At 40.6% G+C, this 20,336-nt stretch overlaps 1 protein-coding gene across 1 annotated transcript in view; it reads right to left on the minus strand.

Moving 5' to 3' along the window:
* Positions 1-16,060, minus strand: part of col27a1a (collagen, type XXVII, alpha 1a) — a 67,934-nt gene extending 51,874 nt beyond the window's left edge. Inside the window, exons 1-6 of the mRNA XM_058416175.1 lie at positions 15,673-16,060; positions 12,674-12,744; positions 6,052-7,817; positions 3,552-3,605; positions 1,401-1,454; positions 982-1,035 (exon numbers count right to left, since the gene is read on the minus strand). Coding sequence (XP_058272158.1) covers positions 982-1,035; positions 1,401-1,454; positions 3,552-3,605; positions 6,052-7,817; positions 12,674-12,744; positions 15,673-15,725 — 2,052 coding nt within the window. The 5' untranslated portion in view covers positions 15,726-16,060. The remainder of the gene's footprint in view (positions 1-981; positions 1,036-1,400; positions 1,455-3,551; positions 3,606-6,051; positions 7,818-12,673; positions 12,745-15,672) is intronic.
* Positions 16,061-20,336: the final 4,276 nt, after the last annotated feature.

Raw genomic sequence — 20,336 nt, forward strand, 5'->3', positions numbered from 1 at the left:
CAGCCAATGCTAGGATATCATCTAAAAGAATGGTTTGGTTTATATTCATGTCTTGCATGTTTTAAATGTAATCGAATCTAAATGTTTAATTGACTTGCCTGTGATCTCATGGAAACAAATCGTTTAGTGCTTTGAAACATTAATGCAGGTAATCATCAGTAATATTTCATACGCTGTATACTGACTTAATTGTTTGCAGATTTGTGTGGACTTTGAGAAGAGTCGCATGTAGAATCATACACCATATACAAACCAGTACAAAGCTGAACAACTGTGTCACTGAAGTCACTACAATAGTCTCATCATATTGCACATACCTCTCAGTAAAGAGTCTGGTAGCTTTCATTGCTAAACAAAGAGCACCTACAAGAGGAAGCTATTTGACTTCAACCTCAGAAATGTTTTTTATTAAAAAAAAAAAAAAGAAAAAGTTTATTGTTGTGCTGCTCAGGTTTGTTTTCCATGTGCACATGATACTGCAGATAGTTGCAAACACTATTTGTACATATTGTACATGTATTTTGTACTATGATAAAGCTAAGAATAAATCATTAACAACAATAGCTAATAATAAAATAGAACAATTATAATAAAAGTGGTGTGAAAGTGTCTCCCTCTCTCTCTCTCTCTCTCTCTCTCTTTCTGTCTCTCTGTCTCTGTCTCTCTCTCTCTCTCTCTCTCTCTCCAGTGTACTATGTACTATGATCACACTTCTTCTTCTTGTGTTGATGTAATAAAGATACAATGCCTACATTTGGGTAGCATATACAGTATGGAAATACTGGACAAAGGCACTATTAAGTGCCTTAAGATTTTATCATGTTATGGACTTATGTGGAAGTATGCGTGTGTTTTCCTGTATATACTTAATAGATTTATAGCTATGCCTATACACTGACTTTCAACCCCAAATTAGTCAAATTTGGTTTAGCCCTTAGAAAAGTGTGAACAGAGGGCAATGGTTGGGTGTTCTTCACTCACTTTCTCTCCTTTCGGGGCGATTCCAGGTGAGCGTCCAGGGTCACCCTTCATCCCCTAAAAAAAGTTTCACGAAAAATGTAAGAGATAGTAAAGTAGAGGCTGAGAGGTAGAGATATAACAAAGTATTGACACATTTTGGCTATCAAACTGCGAATATCTGCCTTTGGCTGTCTATGTATTTGGTTTACTTAACTATTTGTAACATAAGTAGGCTCATTGCCTTGAATGGAGAGAAGAAAAATAGAAATATAAATCTAGTAAACCACATTTTGACTGTTAACATATGCACCCTCCTGCACCCTCCTGCACCCTCCTGTTCACCTAAAGCTTTATCTGACTCATTTTCAGAATTATAAATGGGAACATTTAGTCCCCACAAAGTCCCCAGAAAGAATAAAGAATAGAGAGAGTATGCATACTTTTAAGCCTGGGGGACCTGGCCTTCCTGGATTACCATGAGGTCCAGGTGATCCCTGCAACACAAATCATCAAGGTGTAAATGGCAAGAAGTGCAAGCACAAACAAACACAGGTTTTCTGTTTAATGTCCAAGTCAGAAGTGACGTCCTAGTGAACTCTGACCTACTGATTCTACATGTCCTTTCTGGTTCCAGAGCTCAAACAAGAGGTCAAGATCAGTGAGGAGAACCGACCATGACAAAAAAGAGCTTAGACATGCCAAACTTTGTGACTGTAAAGGGTATATTCTTGTGTGTGTATTTATTTTCCTGAGATATTCATTATAAAGCCATTCAATTATTGCAAAAAATAAGAAAGAGAGCGCATCAAAAGACACACATTTCAGTGTTGGTCCGTTACAAAGACGCATACACACAAACACAAAACACACAGTTCTGGGTCTCACCTTTGACCTGTGACTAAGACACATGTGGGTGTGATGTGTTTCATTAGCAACTGTTGCTAACGTGAACTCATACACCCATGTGTTGAGACCAGGGGTCATATCAGGCTGCGTCTTGCTGTCTGCGGCTGTGTAGCCTATGTGTGTGTTTGTATGTTGGTGTATGCCATCATTGTCTAATTGACTAACACACACACACACACACAGTATGCACACTTCACATATTGCATATTACCTAATTCCTATTCCACTGGATAGAAATTATTTAGCAGTCTGATGCTTTCAGGATTGAGAATCACTCTACATAAACCTCATAGACTAAAAAATTTGCATGAGGTAGACAGTGCATTACTTCCATATTGCCACTTCACATAGATCTGCAAATAGCACTCCTCTAGCCTGAGTCGAAATTTAAAAGAAGGTACTTCTTGACCTGCGTTCAAGTGTGCTTACGCAATCACTTCCTTTCCCAGTGGTCTAACCTGTCTTTAGACAGCAGAGTCCTTTATGGCGCTCCCCAAAGCACACAAACACCAGGCCCATGATGCTGGCAGTTGCTTCCACATAGCGTTTGAATGATGAACGGCAAAAAAGCTGTCTTAAGCAAAAGCCACTTTATATCTGCAGCTTCCATTCATATTTTTTGGCAAGTTATGCAAACCTCTTAGCACTGAGGCCAAACTCTGTATGTGAGACCATTGTTTTTTGTGCGAAGGTCAGAAACATTCCTTACCTTTAAGAATTTTTTTTAAATTATATATTACATGATTCCAGCAGAAATCCATCAGTCTGACACTTACATATTTAGGGTGGATCCAGAATGGGATACTTCAAGTGCCAGAACTTTCCAAGATGGAGGATTTATTCCCAGTGTTTTGCACATTAGTGAGAAAATTCTGCCTCACCTAAATACATCCTGTGAGCATGCACAATCACAAGAGTGTGTCTGACCCTTTGCAAACTTGCCAGTATCCCGGGGTCACTCCCAGGGGCCAGACCTATCATTTCAAGGAGAGTGGTCTGCTGTGCCACAGTGACCCATTCATCTGGGACAGTAGGGGGCAGGGAGGACTCATCAGTAGTGTCAACAACAGCCAGACACAAGGCTGAGAACAACACTGGCTGCATAGTCTGGATGTGTTGCAGTGTCAACTGTAACAGTCACAGTGGTGGAAATGCAATCTGCCATTGGTGTGCCAATGCCTCTGTCGCTTTCCTGTTTGTGAACCACATTATACAGTCTGTTGTCTGTCTGTCTGCCTCATACATTTTGCAAACATCCTAGCTGCTGAAGTTAACAAAAGGGAAGGCTTCTGACCTGAAACATCTTCTCTCGTATTCAGAAGTGAAGGAATCGCCTTTGCTACACACAACGTGCAATCCTTCAGATATATGGTCTCAAACCAATAGTGTTCATTCACCACTTGCATCACGTATATAGCCTATGGAATGGTGATAATTTTAAGGCCTTTAGGTCTCTCAGATCCAAAATTCTGCCTCCATGATATGGTATGAAGACATTCATGCACTGTTAGAGTGTGTGACATTTTGTGGGATGATATTTTATTAATTAAGTAAATAAATAAAACCTTTTTTGCACACACCACTGGGCACACATTTTTTCCTGTTTATACACAGGTCTTTGTCACACACAAACATATGCACATACACACAAACAAACAAACATACAAACAAACACACACACAAACCTGTGGCCCCCTTTTGCCTGGTGCTCCTGGTTTTCCTGGTGGTCCCTGAATTCCCTAAAAAAGTGAAGTGCCAAGAGTTACACTCCTTCATACATATACCAGAATACACACACACACACAAATCTTTAATGACTACTTCTTTCTTTTTAAGCACTCGCTAAAGGTACAGTTTGTAGAAACTAAAAATACAGAGGTAACAGGAAGTTATTAGAATGAATTTCCTTTTTCAGATAATGAGGTGAAATGTGTGTATGTGCATGGCCCATTGTTGTATCAGAATGCTTCAATGTAATGTCTTTTTCTATCAGCCCACTGACTCACATACATTTTATTTCATATGGTAAATATTGCAGCATATAATGGATTAAAACCAGATCAACTGCAGTCTTAATCTAATCCAAAATGAAGAAGCTACATTTCATTTCTGTGTTTCTAAAAGAGATAACTGATCAATCTCTCTCTCCCTGTCTCTCTCCTCTCTGTCTCTACCCCCCCCACCCACCCACACATACACAATGCCACGTGGCGATGGATAAAAGGGCTCTATTGACGAAAGCTCTTGAGGGTGGGGGTTGTGTGTGTATTTATGTAAAGAATCTCTAAGGGTTACAGCTATGCATCCACAAATGGGAGAAAGTGGCTTTTTCACCAGAGGTGCTTTCTCTCTCTCTCTCTCTCTCTCTCTCTCACTTTCTCTCTCTGACACACACACACACACCTCAGTGTCCACAAAATCCCAACGTGGGAATACATTTCCTTTCAAAACCATCCAGTCTACACTGTGATGCTCAAGGCTCCTCTGCTTCCAGAGCGTATGAGATGTCTTGTGTATGAGTGTGTGTGTGTGTATGTGTGTGTGTGTGCGTGTGTGTCTTGTATAGGGTGGGGTTATATGTTATTACCAAAGAATAGGTTTAATGAAAGGGTCCCATGTCCATTAAGCACATTTTCTGTTTAGATGCGTAATTTCTTTTATTGCAGGTGTACACTATATGGTGTGTGTGTGTGTGTGCATGTGTGTGTGTGTGTGTGTGTGTGTGTGCAAATAAGAGGGTGTCTGAGGTGTGTCAGCAGGATAAGTTAGAATTAGAGTCTGTGATTAAGGTGGATAATGGTGCACTTCAGCTAATAAACTGGTAATAACAGAGGAGTCACGTTACATACACACGCACACACAGACACACTCCTAGTAATGTTCTCTCTGCCTTTTACACTTATAATTGTAGTGACACACACACAGGTTGGCTAGTCTGTCATTTTGTAAAGTGTAATGATACAGGAATGCAGCAGCTTTGGGGCCTTCTTGTTTGTTTCTGTGTTAGTGTGTGTATCACATGAAATGCTTACTGCTGACCTCATCTCTCTTGCAAACTAATGAAAGTACCCTCAAAACCCTTTTCTTACTTTATTACTTATATGCATATATGGATGTGTTATACGTGTAGTGAATGAACACACATGGTTCAAACTGTCTATATTTCACCAAATTTCAAAACACCTGTACACCTGCACATTTCTGCAGTTATCCAATCAGTCATGTGACAGCAACAAAATCATGCAGACACAGGTCAAGAGCTTCAGTTAATGATGCCATCAAAATCAGACCTGGGTAGAAATGTGATCTCTGTGACATTAATCATGGCATGGTTGTTGGTAACAGATAGGTTGGTGTGAGTATTTCAGTTACGGCTGAACACACAACAGTCTCTAGAGTTTACATAGAATTATGCAAAAAGCAAAAAACCAGTGAGTGAGCGACGGTTTTGTGGGTGGAGACAACTTGTTGATAAGAGAGGTCAGAGGAAAATGGCCAGATTGGTTCGAGCTGACAGGAAGGATATAGAAACTCTTTACAAGCATGGTTAGCATAAAGCATCTCTGAACACACAGCATATCATATTTTCAGGGTGGATGAGCTATAAACAGCAGAGGAACACATCAGGTTCTGGGCCAAACAGATAAGAACATGAATTTGAGGCAATCCTGGGCACAGACTCACGGAAATTGGGAAGTAAAGAGTGTAGCTCCTAAGAGAGCAGTGATATCTGAAATACTAAAACCAGCCAAGTGCCATCAACCATGTCATGTTCAAAGTTACTGAGATAACACCTTTTCCCCATACTGAGGTTTGCTTTTATATACTGATATATAAAATATATATATGAGGTATGATTTTAAATACTGTGCTGCTGCCACGTGATTGGCTGATTAGATAACTGCATGAATGTGCAGATGCACCGGTATTCCTATTAAAGTGGACAGTGAATATATACCAGTGGCTATCAGTTGACTTGAATTCCATTTAGGACAAGATTGCATAATTATTAAACATTTAGACACAAGTTATGCATGTTGGCAAGATAAATGCTGACTTCTGGCCGAAAGCCAGAATTCTATTTACCCTTGTTTACAAAGATATTAATGTTTTATAACTTTAGGTTTCAAATTCCAGCAATCATTATAATACAATATTGCATATCAAACTAATCTGAGGTCTTACCACAGGCCCAACTTCTCCCTTTTGCCCTGGCAATCCAATCGGAGCAGCAAACAATCCTAGATCCAAATCCCAGCCCTGAAGTCCATCAGCAGGCAGAACTGTCCCAGGCACTGGGGCCAATGTGGTAAGATGTAGCACTGAGCTTTTGGTAGGTTTGACCAGAGTGTTTTGAGGCATCTTTGAAACAACAGGAGTAACAGGTGTGGTCCTGGGCATGGGGGACATGTGTCTGGGTGTCGGTTGAGTGCTGCTTGGGACCTTTTTAGCTGGCGAGGGGCTTAAATTCTTGGGAGTAGTTAAAACCTTGTTAGTTACAGATACTGCTAAGTTCAATTGGCGATTAGTGGAACTGACAGTAGGGGTTACTGGAGATTTTGAGTGGATTGCTGTGATATTTTTCTTAGTTGTTTGTAATGGAAGTTTAGATGGGGAGAGATTAGGAAGAGACACTTTTGGATTTGTGGGTTTGGTGGCTATAGATTTTGAAATTGTGGGTTTGGACGGCTTCACTATTGATGGATTGGAGGCTATATGTTTTGAATTGGTGGGTTTTGATATGGTTGTTGGTTTTATGCTAGCAGGTTTTGATACACTCTTGGGTTTTGAGTTAAAAGGTTTTGACATACGAGTGGGTTTTGAGATGTTAAGTTTTGATGCGCCGGTGGGTTTTGAGCTGAGGGCTTTCGATATGCTTGTGTGTTTCGAATTATTGGGTTTTGATACATTAATAGGATGTGAAACAGATGGTTTTGGACTTGCAGACACGTGTAACGTTTTCACAGTAGCAGTTTTAGCTTGAGCTTTTGCTGTAGTGTGCCTGACCCCTGGCAGTTTGGTGGCAGAGATGGATTTTCCCAACATGGGCTTGGAGGCTGTAGGTTTGGGGCTTTTTTGGGGCAGTACTTTGTTTGCCCTGAAAGTTGGTGGAGGTGTGACAGCATTCAAGCTTGTTGGCAGTTCAAGTCCTATCTGAGTTGGGGGAATCTGAGGAGTTGCTGTGGCTCGAGACCCTGCAGAATTATGGTTGGCTCTGACTCTAAGTGTAACAGAACCATTCAAGGGTGTCAAAGGAATTAAAGTGGGTATGACTGCAAGAGTATGATTAGATATGGATGACTGCACTATTGTGGAGGGTAAAGGCAGAAGGGGAGAGGGTGCTGCTGACCGATGGGTGTTATTTTCTCTGCATTGCTTTCGAATAGCCTTACAGTAGTTAACCTGTCCTGTGGGTACCACATCGAACTGGCACACTGCACCCTCAAAGGGTTCAATGCCAGGTAGGAGGGCACTGCTTCCGCCCAGTCGGAAGGTGCTGCGGGGATCCAGGTGAAATGGTGGGAGTAAAGGAAATTCTTGAGGTGTTCCACTGCTACTATTGTCACAAGCAGGCAGTAGAGTGGCTGTCTGGCCAGCAAGCACAAGGGCCAGGTGGTGCCAGCGGCCATCGTGAAGGTGATATGGAAAGCGAACTGAGTTGTCAGGCCCAGCATGGAGTTTAATGTCATCTGGAGACACCTGCAAGCCTAACTGGAGGCGTGAGCCGGAGAAAACAGAGAAAAGGAAGGCAGAGTTGGCACGATGTGAGCGAATGCTTAACAAGAGTGTGCTGTTCCAGGAGAAAGGCTGTGGGAATATGGAGCGTGTGGCAGCAGTGACACGCGCCCGTGCTGTGAGGATAATGCTGGAACGAAGTGGGATGACACCAAACGGGACAGAGCGAGAACCCTGCTCAAGGCGAAGAGCCAGCCGCTGCAACACATCCACATCTGCAACACAGATTTACATACAAGGCTATTAATACATTCTGTAAAAAAACGAAAACACAAACACACACACAGATTTGACCATTCACACAGTGACAATTTTTGTACAACTTGTACATACACCCTTGATAAAGATGAGTTTATAGGAAGAAAATCTCTTTTTCAGTAATTAGTTTAACTTCACACTGAAAATATGACAGATGAAAATATGATATTTTTAACAAACCCCTGTGTCACAATTTTTGGCGCCTGTGGAAATACTAATGAATAACATGCAAGTGAAACACATCTTTATTTACACCGACCAAGCATAACATTATGACCACCTGCCTAATATTGTGTTGGTCCCCCTTTTGCTGCCAAAACAGCCCTGACCCATCATGCACTGTGTATTCTGACACCAATGAATAACAGTAGCTTGTCTGTTCTATCAGATCACACGGGCCAGCCTTCACTCCCTACATACATCAATGAGCTTTGGCCGCCCATGACCCTGTCACCGGTTCGCCACTGTTCCTTTCTTGGACCACTTTTGATCGATACTGACCACTGCAGACCGGGAACACCCCACAAGAGCTGCAGTTTTGGAGATGCTCTGATTCAGTCGTCTAGCCATCACAATTTGGTCCTTGTCAAACTCGCTCAAATCCTTACGCTTGTCCATTTTTCCTGCTTCTAACATCAACTTTGAGGACAAAATGTTCACTTGCTGCCTAATATATCCCACCCACTAACAGGTGCCATGATGAGGAGATAATCAGTGTTATTCACTGGTGTATATTTTACTGTTTTCATAGGAGTGACTTCTTGGCTAATTTACTGTTGGCATACATCAACATCAGGAAGAGTAGAGAATAAATATATAAATGTAGACAAAAGTGTATAAAAGAAGACAAAAGTGTATTGAGCCTGTTCCTCTCAAGGTTTCTTCCTCATATCATCCCAGGGAGTCACCATCGCCACAGGCTTGCTCATTAGGGATAAAATAAAATAGTTTAATAATTTTAATTTAATAATTTATTTCTAGTTATTTAGTTTTTTTGTTTGTTTTGTTTTTTTATTTTCATTTTTTCCCCCTCCCCTTTCTCCGTTTCTATTCTTTTTGTAAAGCTGCTTTGAGACAATGTTCATCGTAAAAGGCGCTATACAAAATAAATTGAATTGAATTGAATTGAATATTGACCTTCATAAATCAGACAGTGTCTATAAAATTAGCTATATGTGTGAAAATGCCCATATTCATTGTTAGGGTAACGAATGTGAGATTCAAAATAAGTAGAGCTGTAATCAGCCTGCCTGAAAGAGGACAGAGTCTATTTTGCCCAGGCACAGTGGAGAAGAATTCTCAGTGGATCATGGTTAGAGATTTTTGGGGTCACAAAGTCTCCAACTCCAAAAAAACCAAAAAAAAACAGTTTGGAAGTTATACCAGAAGAAGACCATTTGTGTCATCTAACTACAAACATAAGTGTGTTACATGCTACTGGACGTTTGACTGGACCTGGGTTACGTGGTCTGATTATACTAAAATAGAGCTTTTTGACAAGCAACATTCAATGTGGGTTAGGCATAAAAATAAGAATGGTTACACATAGAAAAGAACCCAACCCCTAAATATAATGGAGGATTTGTGGTGCTGTTGTGTTGTTTTTCTTCCACAAGCCCTCAGAACCCTGTTAGAATACATGGCACTAAGGATTCTTTGATGTACCATTAGATTTTAAATGAAAATTCTGCTGGCCTCATCGGTTTGTGGATGGATCTTTCAGCAGCACGCTAATTCAAAAGTCAACATTCAATGAAATAGTTCAGTGACCACTGAATTAAGCTTTTGACATGGTCCTCTCAGTCCCCTGGCCAGATGCCCATCGAAAACTTCTAGGGCAAAGAGAACCTAGCATCCTGTCAAATAAACACACAGCATTAACAAATGACAAGGTATCGGAAACACCTTATGGTCCTTATAGCGCTTAAAGGAGAAGTTCACTTCCAGAACAAAAATCTACAAATAATTTCCTCACCCCCATGTCATCCAAGATGTCCATGACTTTCTTTCTTCAGCCGTAAAGAAATGATGTTTATTGAGGAAAACATTTCAGGGTTTTTCTCCATATAGTGGACTTCTATAGTGCCTGCAAGTTTGAGCTTCCAAAATGCAGTTTAAATGCAGCTTCAGAGGGCTCTAAACCATCCCAGCCGAGGAAGAAGGGTCTTATCTAGAGAAACAATCGGTCATTTTCTTAGAAAAATTAAAAATTGTATACTTTTTAACCACAAAAGCTCATCTAGCACTAGCTCTGGGATGCGGGTCCCTGACGCTACGTACTACGTCGGAAGGTCACGTGTGACGTAGGCGGAACTACAGACCCGGTGTTTACTAGCGTGGAGAAGGAAGACCACTCTGAAGTTGTTGCATGCGGAATGACACAAAGTTATATGTACCTTTTTGTTAGTAAAGGGTGTTCAACTTATTTGCACTTCCTTGTTCTTTGCACGTTCGCTTTGTAAACACTGAGTCTGTAGTTCCGCCTACGTCACACATGACCTTTCGACATGATTACGTAGTATGTAGCCTAGCAGACGCGCATCCTGGAGCTAGTGCTAGATAAGATTTTGTGATTAAAAAGTATGCAATATTTTATTTTTATTTTTTAAAAATGACAGATCGTTTGGCTAGGTAAGACCCTTCTTCCTCGGCTGGGATAATTTAGAGCTCTTTGAAGCTGCATTTAAACTGCATTTTGGAAGTTGGGCACCACAGAAGTCCACTATATGGACAAAAATCCTGAAATGTTTTCCTCAAAAAACATAATTTCATCACGACTAAAGAAAGAAAGACATGAACATCTTGGATGACAAAGGGGTGAGGAAATTATTTGTAGATTTTTGTCCTGGAAGTGAACTTCTCCTTTAAGGTCCATTTTCACTTCAAGAAGTGGCTGTAAGAAGTACAGAACACAATGCTTCATACACATCACTGCATCTATAACAAGTACAACTCAAAAGTGTTGATGGGGCTGCCAAGACTTGGCCTTGGTTTTACAAATATGTATGCCTGAAATACCCTTAAAATTTATTGTAACAGAAAGAACGCTATTGAACCTCAAAAAACCTCATTTTGTTTTTCTATCAATATATCTATCATGTAAATACTTGTGTTTCCTTTGCACAGAAATATTCTCTGCATTTCTGCTGAATTGCTCTCATGCATCATTTGTGATATTCGTGATCATTCTCAAACCTCTAACCCTAACCCTCTACTGCTTTTTTTTTACTCTCTTTATCTGTAACTCTCATTATCTTTCTCTCCTGTTACAGTATTACCATTGTTCAAGCTACTGTTATTGTGATCCAGAGCTCTGTATTACATCATAATCACATCAATGTGTGAACGGTGTACAGTACTGTGTGTGTGTGTGTGTGTGTGTGTAGGGAGGGGTCTATGATCTTCTGGGAAAACATGATTTAAGACTGAGTTGAATGAGTCAGCTTCAGTAAAGAGCATGTCTGAATGTGTGTGTATTACTGTGCTATGCAATGCCAGAAAACAGGCTGTATGGAGAGAGTTAGTGGGCCACAGCTGGAACTTGTGTGTGTGAGTGTGTCTGCATGTGTGTGTGTGTGTGTGTTAGTGTAATTTCTGAAATTAGCAGAAACAACCCTGGCTTCACCACACAAATACACGCATAGACATACTTTCAAGATCTGTCCAGCCAGCTATATGAGACGGGGTGTGGGTTTCTGCCCCTAAAGTAACTAAAGCCCTTAAAGTGAAGCATTTTGCCAGATGTAGCATCTTGTGTGTGTGTGTGTGTGTGTGTGTGTGTGTGTGTGTGTGTGTGTATGTTTCCAGCAAACATCACATGATCATATAAACATAGGATTGCACACACACACACACACTAACACACACACACACACACAGGAAAAACATTTCCTCAGATCTATAAAGTTCCAGAACATAATGGAAAGAGTGCAGTAAACGAAGTGAGGTTGTTGTGAACATGGAGGAAAAACTGCTGTGCGTTGCTATGGTGTTGTATCCATGTCCCTGGTTGCATCCATTCATACACATATATATATATATATATATATATATATATATATATATATATATATAAAATAAATAAACAAACAAAAACAGGTACGTTGTGGGAATAGCATTATTTTTTTACAGTAATGCTTAAGTTAATTGAAAATCCTTACAAATATAGCAATGCAGGTGTGTGTGTGTGTGTGTGTGCAATCCTATGTTCATATGATCATGTGATGTTTGCTGGAAACATACACACACACACAGAAGGAAGACATTTTCTCACATCTATAAAGTTACGGAATATGATGGAAAGACTGCAGTAAGTGGGGACCCCGGGAACAGAAAGGAAAAACTGCTGAAATATGGATGACTGGTGTGTGCATGTATGTGTGAGAGAGAGAGAGAGAGAGAGAGAGAGAGAGAGAGAGATGGAGAGAGACAGACGGAGAGAGAGAAAGACAGATGGGGGAGAGACAGAGAGAGAGAGAGGGATGGTGAGAGAGAAACAGAGACAGAGAGAGACAGACAGAAAAAAACAGTGACAGACAGAGAGAGTGGGAAAGAGACAGAGAGAGAGACAGACAGACAGAGAAAAACAGTGACAGACAGAGAGAGTGGGAAAGAGACAGAGAGAGAGACAGACAGACAGAGAAAAACAGTGACAGACAGAGAGAGTGGGAAAGAGACAGAGAGAGAGAGTGACAGACAGAGAAAAACAGTGACAGACAGAGAGAGTGGGAAAGAGACAGAGAGACAGAGAGAGAGAGAGAGACGGAGAGACGGACACAGTCATATATACAATAAATTTAAATAAAAACCCTACCTTCAGACAGCGCTTGTGTGAGTCCTGAAGAACAAGTGCAACACAGAAGAGTACACAGGAGTAGAGCTCTCCTAAACAAAGACAGACATACATGTAAAGAGAAAAATAATTAACACACAGTTGGATTGGATTTAGACTAATTACTATTGTAGACTAATTGTGTGTGTGTGTGTGTGTGTATGTGTGTGTGTGTGTGTGTGTGTGTGTGCGCGTGTGTGTGTGTGTGTTTACACCGGTTTTTCAAGATTAAAAGTTTTTTCAAACCTTAAAACGTTTTTTTTTTTTCAGGTGAACAGTTTTCAGACTGTCTGAAAAATCCGTACTCTAACTTTCTTAAATTATTTCCTCATTAAACATATAGGAACAAAAAGACAGTGTATTTCTATTGACAGTTATATTCATGTGAATTTGTGCTTTTGAAAGGGAAAGAGGAATACGAAGTCATCTATGTCATGGGAACTCTGTTGCTAGCCATCTGGGACATATGGATGACAATTTATCTAGCTTAGCATGTAGACATTATGGCTGCAAACCAAACAAATGTAAACCAAACAAAACAATCAAAATTTCTTTCAAAAACTGACTCTAAATTATAAAAAGACTAGCCTGACATGTAAGCATTGACTAATACACATAAATCCATGTGTTCCAACATATTGAGAAACGTGAACTGTCAAAAAATATTGAATACAACAAGACTGAGGTGTTTATGTGGAATCACTGAACACACACAAGACCACGAGTTATGGATGTTAGGACCCCTAACGTGTTTGTGTCTGTGAGCATGTTTTTTCTGACAGCTGTTTTATCCATTATCTGCTGCCAGTAAGTATGTGTGTGTGTGTGTGTGTGTACATTTTTCCAGACTCCCTGTGGAGTGGCATACCTGTAACAAGAAGTAAAATGTCTGACCACAGAACTCCTTGGTTTGCTCTTTGACCTTACGCATACTAACTAACCACAAACAGACCAGCAAGAGAGAGAGAGAGAGAGAGTCTGTTTGTATGTATAAAGGAATTTGTACACACAGGATAGGAATGTGATGATATGTGACTCACACATTAATTGATTATCTCACCAGCCTAGTCACCTGAAGTGCTTATGACATGACATATATGAGATGCATATGGCACAAGTGTGTGTGTGTGTGTGTGTGTGTGTGTGTGTGTGTGTAACCAGTAGAGGGCACTGATACACAAATTTAGCTTCATAAATACATACGTTGAGAAAATTACACACACACACACACACACTCACACACACACACACACACACAACAGGCATTATACTGCATTATAAACAAATCTGGAAAAAGGCATAGATGAATATTCTGTAACAGCAGCTCACTATTGCTCACTGTAAGGAAATGACAGGTTAATACACCCACTGCAATGGGTGAAAGTTGTTTCTATAGTATCTCAGTTTTTCCTGGGACTTTTATGGCTCATCCTGGCTAATCTAAACCTAGCAATGCTTATAAGCGATGTTTATAAAACTGCTGAAATTTAACAAGGACAAATGAATGCAGTTTTCTGTACGAAGACCTTTCTTGAACATTGATGGACGCAGTGGGTCTGTACTTTGTAACGGTCAGATGCAAAGCTGTTAGATTATTAGTTTTTCTGAAAGCTTCATGGACAGAAGAGTTGGTGCTTAAACAAAAATATTGCTTTGGTATGAATTAAATAAAATACTTCAGGAAGTACTTTTACAGGAAATGAAACTAGTGGGAACTCAGCCATGGCTGATTATTAACTATTAATTCTGGCAATAATCGATTATTCTGAAAATGTTTTCTAATAATAGTATACCCTATTGTGTTTAATCCTTACACCTGACTTATGCTAAACTCAGAAAGGACCTATAAAACTATGATGGCTAACAGTTCTAAATTTTCTACACTAGTTAAACTTGGAAACTGTATAACTCTGCAATAAACGAAGAGAGGAGATTTGAAGAAGATGGAATTTGTGGGCTGTCTTACTAAGTCACACTCACCACATATTTAACTCCCAGAATAAAGTGTGTTCAGATAATAAGCACCTGTGATCAGCGAAGTTCAATCGTCCCCTAGTGGACAGCATCGACTATAGCAGGTCACAAAACACACTGAAATATACAGGTTATGATCCAAAAGAGCTAAAGGACGGCTTCAATTCTGAAAGCATGACACATCATCATGCACTAAACACACATCAATCACAGAATGTTATGTGACTCGGCTCCGGAATGCCTACTTTAGGCTATGCAGTAGATTAGCCAGGTTATCAACTAATATATGTCCTTTCAACAGTGAATAAGACCATCTTAAGTATGAGGCTCTTGAACGAATAAATCGGAGTCATCAACCTCATAAAATAAAACGTATATATATATATATGTATCATGAACAGGAAACAAAGTCGTACAGTCCACTGTGATGGCTACACCTGGGTTCGTCCTAAATGGCATGCTAATAGCCTAGGTGCGCAAGGTGCGCTTCAATGGCTTGGAAAAGTCTTTCACGCATATTCAGCGTACACACATCACTATCTCTGGGCTATCTATGTACACTTACAGGAAACCTACCCCTTCTCCCTCGGAAGGGGGCGATCCTTAAGGGTTCTATGTAGAACCCTACAATTATTAGGAATTCATATGAAAAGGAATTACAGGGTCCAACGCTTTTAGGAATGCAAGAGCCACAATTATACCAAAACACGTGAGGAACTCAAATGTTGGTTAGCATTCAGAGATGTTTGCACCCTGCTCTGTGCAGTGCATCCGATATGGGTCGAGCCTCGACTTTTGGGTCCGAGAGCAACTTGGGACCGTCGCCAAGCTACACACAGGTAAACTGCGCTGCTCGAGCCCTTAACACAACACCCCATTCATACGGCACGCGCGCGCGCATACACACACACACACACACACTTGAAACTACCGGAAAAGCTGCACAAGGTAGCCCACAGGACACCGCGCGCGCTTACTTTGCGTATAGTCCGTTAAAGTCCACTTACTTTGCGTGGAGTAGAGTGGTACCGCGGTCTCTCCTTCGGGTCGCTAAATTCATTTGTATTCATTTGTCCTGCCAGTTCAAAGTCCTGATCCGTTAATGTGCCGTCACCAGCCGGTTCCCTCTTGCGTGTCGGTCGAAGGTGTTAAAAGGAAGAATCCTGGGGTCGCGCTCTAACCCCGCCAAAAGAACCAGCAAAAAATAATCCGTTCGTGCAGCGCGGCTCCGCGAGCGCGTCTTCTCTCTCCTGTCGTCCCGCCGCCGCTCTGGACCAGGCATTTATGCGGGCAAGACGCACACGCTCGCTTTCCAGATGGGCTTTTGGGGGCACGAGCGGACCGGCGTCGTCCCTCTCCTTTTTACTTAGCCACCCTCCCGCCCCCTCGAACACACACACACACACACACACACACACCCCTCCATTAAAACAGACTAACCGTGCGGAGAAGCGCTCTCGGGATGGTGTCCGGTTTCGCTCAGTTACACACCGCCTCTTATAAAGTTGTTCACCAAACATTCTCTCTCTATTATTATTATTATTATTATTATTATTATTATTATTATTATTATACCCTTCACGCTTCAGAAAAACATAATAACGCACATGTAAACATTCTTTAAGGGGCTTTAATAGAAACCTTGCTGCATAATTATTGTAACACAAGTGGTTTTAAAAATCTGTAATTTGGTTAAAAAAAATCTTCAACCTTAATTTTTTAAGTCAACATTTATTAAAGAGCAGACCCATGATGTTTTAGAGGTTAAGTGGTGAATTTTAAGAAAAACAGCTGTGCACTTGCTAGCACGTGCTGATTGTGACTGATGAATGAACCTGATCTCACGAATTCTAGCTCCAACCCAACTCTAAGCCTCAGGAATAACTGCTTCAATGTGCCCTTCTAAAACATCTATTATTGAAGAAACAAAGATATATTTGTGCTGTTTAGATTACAGGTGAACAGTGTAAGCACTGGACAGGTCATTTTGGTTTGTAGCCTGTGAATTCTATATCAAATCATGTACAATGTTTCTGAGGTTAAAATTAATGATAGTAAACCTTGAACTACTAATGCGATTAACAATTTATGGGGGTTTTTCCCCCCATATTTATCACACAATATGGTTTCTGGGTTCAGATCCTTATAGGCCACTAGAACATAAGGAAGCGCGAAACAACTTTAATTGACCATTTCAACATTTGAAGGAAAAAAAGATATGTAACACCTATATCCGTATGTTCTGTAACAAGGGCCTCATGCAGGTTCTATGGATTCATTTTCAGGAGTTTTATTAAGGCAGAAATTAGCATCAAAACATTGCATGTCAAGAAACAAATAATAAACTCTACTCACTGTAATCATGGTCAAAAGGCTAGAGGCAGGGACAATAATCTTAAAGTCAGACATAGTGTCAAATTCAAAACGGTCAGGCAAAGGCAGAGACTGGACAAGACAAAACAGGGTCATACACAGAAATTAATGACACATAACTTGCATGAAAAATGTGACAGACTGTAAGGCTTCGTGAAGAAGCTATGGTGCGTGTACTATTTATATCAGACACACGGGGAAATTAACATGATAACTGAATGAGAAATTTGGAGTTCAGGAGATGGCACCCTCTTGTGGTCTGGTTGGATGGTACAGAAGATGATAGTGTAGACAGATATGATCTTAGTAAAGCAGGGGTGTCCAGTCTTACCCGCCAAGGGCCAGTGTGGGTGCAGGTTTTCATTCGTCAAGCAGGAGCCACACCTGATTCCACCTGTTTAATCAACTGATCTTGGCTTTCAGTAGACTCAGGTGTGGCTTCTGCTTGGTTGGAATGAAAATCTGCATCCACACCGGCCCTTTGTGGATAAGATTCCTTGTGTCTTTTTAGTAAAAACACAAGGAATGTGGGAGACCTTTCTTATTGTGGTGGCAATTCTAAGATGAATGAAACTGGGTTAACTTGTTTGAGAGTGTCAAAGAGTCCAGTGATTTCAAAATAGAGTTTGATGTAGATAATGATATTGATTGGTCAGATGCTTCTCCCACTGAATCATTCATCATTCTTGCAGATGAGATCCACAACGATCATGTCATCGGTCTTGATGATGTGGTTCAAAATGCCCCTTAGTAGTGAACTGAGTACACAGCCCTAAGGGGCCCCCTAGTTAGCAAGTCCAGGATCTCAAAGTCAAAGTCAAAGAAGCTTTATTGTCACTTCAACCATATATAGCTGATGCAGTAAACGTTGACATGAAACAACGTTCCTCCTGTTATAGAGGTGCTAAACAGAACAAAAGCACAGTACAGGGTGACACGGACAAACATAGGGCTAAACTTTACTTTTCAAGGTGCACAATTCTTTAAAAACTAAACATACAACAGAGGATGACGAGACAGTGATCTAATTGGAGAAGAAGGTCTTCAAGCCCAGCAGGTTTAGCTTTCCAATCAGATGCTGACGAATTAACGTGTTGAATGCAGAACTAATGTCTATGAACAGCATTCATACGTTCTTGTCCTCTTTTTGTCCAGGTGGGTTAGGGCCAGATGGAGGGTGGTGGCAATGGCATCATCTGTTGAGTGGTTGAGAGCATATGCAAACTGCATTTCACTTCATGACAATAGGTATGATTGTGAAAGGATGATATTCACTGAGGCAGAACACTGAAGACTTCTTTGGCATGGTGATGATAGTAGTGGTCTTGAAGCATGTTGGAACGTCGCTGCTCAGGGAAATGTTGAGGATGTCAGTGAAGACATCTACCAGCTGGTCTGCACATCCCCTGAGTACTCTGCCTGGGACAGCTTTTTTCCATTGGATAATCTGGAAGGGAGGCATCACTATCACAGGCAGGTGAAGTTGTCCTCTAGTCAGTGATTGACTGGATGACTGCCACATGTGCCAATAGTTGCTGCCATCCTGTGGATTCTCTGGTTATGTTCATGCTTTGTGTCTCTGATGGCCTGGGACAGGTTGGCTCTTGCTGATCTTATGCCCACCTTCTCACATGCTCTAAAGGCAGTCTCTGGTCTGGTCTGTGGCTTCTGATTGGAACATGTGTTAATAGTCTTGGAGACAGTCATGTCATCAATGCACTGGCTGATGTAGCTGGTCACTGACAGCTGGTGTGTATTCCTCCAAGTTGGTGGTTGCACGCATGTAGCATCTCTGAACATGGGCCAGTCAGTGTGTTTAAAATAGTCTGACAAGTGACCTGTATGCTGGAATTAGCATAACAGAGAAATGGTCCAGGTCGCCGAGGTGGGTGTGGGGCTTTGCACGTGACATGCTGGGGATATTTATGTAAAGAAGATCCAGCATGTTTGCCATCTTCTTGCAAAGTTTACATGCTGATAGAATTTAGGGAGCACTAATTTTGAGATTCATGTGGTTAAATTCTCCAGTGACAATACACAGTTTGTCAGGGTGAGCATTCTGAAGTTCAGTAGCCCCACAGAGTTCACAAAGTGCCTACTTAACATTATCACTGGGGGAATGGACATTCCAACTATGAGAACTTCAGACCCAGACCTTTTACAGTTTTCAGTATAGACTGCATAGCTTTTACAGGGATCACTTCAGTATAGACTTTACAGCTTACAACATACAAACCGAACTAGTAAGTTGATAGGTAGACTGCTCTGTTATGAAGTATGTCAAACGTAGTGGTAGAGTAGTATTTTTGACATATAAATGTTCAGCATAATTAGCAATTATGGACTTAAAATTGACAGTCACCTTTGGAATTTATACTAATTATAGCAATTATTTAAGCACTGAGTTAAGTATTGTATTGTACCCTGATAAGTAATCAGTAGTGGTATTCATATAATGAGCAGGGTAAAGCAATTTACATACATTAACTACAGTAACCACATCTTAAATCTAGCACATCAGCATTTATTTGTAGACAGAAAGGTGTTCCTGGTGCAGCTAACAGCTAGCTTCAAAATGTAACTGTATGTATTTCTCATAAGTAAAAAAGTTTTTGCATATTAAATGACTAAATGGCATTGCAAGACTGCCAGCTACCTAACTGACAAAGTCTCACAGTTAATTGTCTATGTTTTAAATGTCGTTCCTCTGGCCAGTGCAGTGTTTTTTAGAAAGTGCTACCCTGTGTGAATATAGAACTGCATTTAGGTTTTAAAAAAAATGGCCGGAAATTTGCTGCCCACTAGAGCAAATATTCCCACAGAAAAGAATTGGGGGTTTTATTTCTCTCTACTGCAAATATTCACAGTATAAGAAAAGGGTCTTTTAGAAGCTCTCGGTAGACTACAGATGCCTCTCATTATGTGTACTTTTAGCCACTTTAGCACGGTGTGATTTTCCACGGAAGGTTAAGCAGTATGAATTTAGTGCCGAATTCAGGTCTGAATACACCCGCTTCTAGTCCCCAGTAATCACGCCCTCTTTATTTACCCACACCTGTTTAAAACTGTGACTTCACATCACACACACACACCCAGCACCGAAACAATAATTGGAGACAATATGAATGAACACAAATAACATACAAAACACACTGAATTCAGTCACAATCTTTATTTGATATAATCAGCATAAGAAAAAACTTACATTACAGATACATTTAATTAAGACTGATTCCTTTGGCTTATAAGTTCCATAGGTCTTGAGGAAGACTGATGCTAAATACCCCAACTTAAGGTA

Source organism: Hemibagrus wyckioides, linkage group LG18, assembly GCF_019097595.1.
Source record: "Hemibagrus wyckioides isolate EC202008001 linkage group LG18, SWU_Hwy_1.0, whole genome shotgun sequence".
Taxonomy (NCBI): Eukaryota; Metazoa; Chordata; class Actinopteri; order Siluriformes; family Bagridae; genus Hemibagrus; species Hemibagrus wyckioides.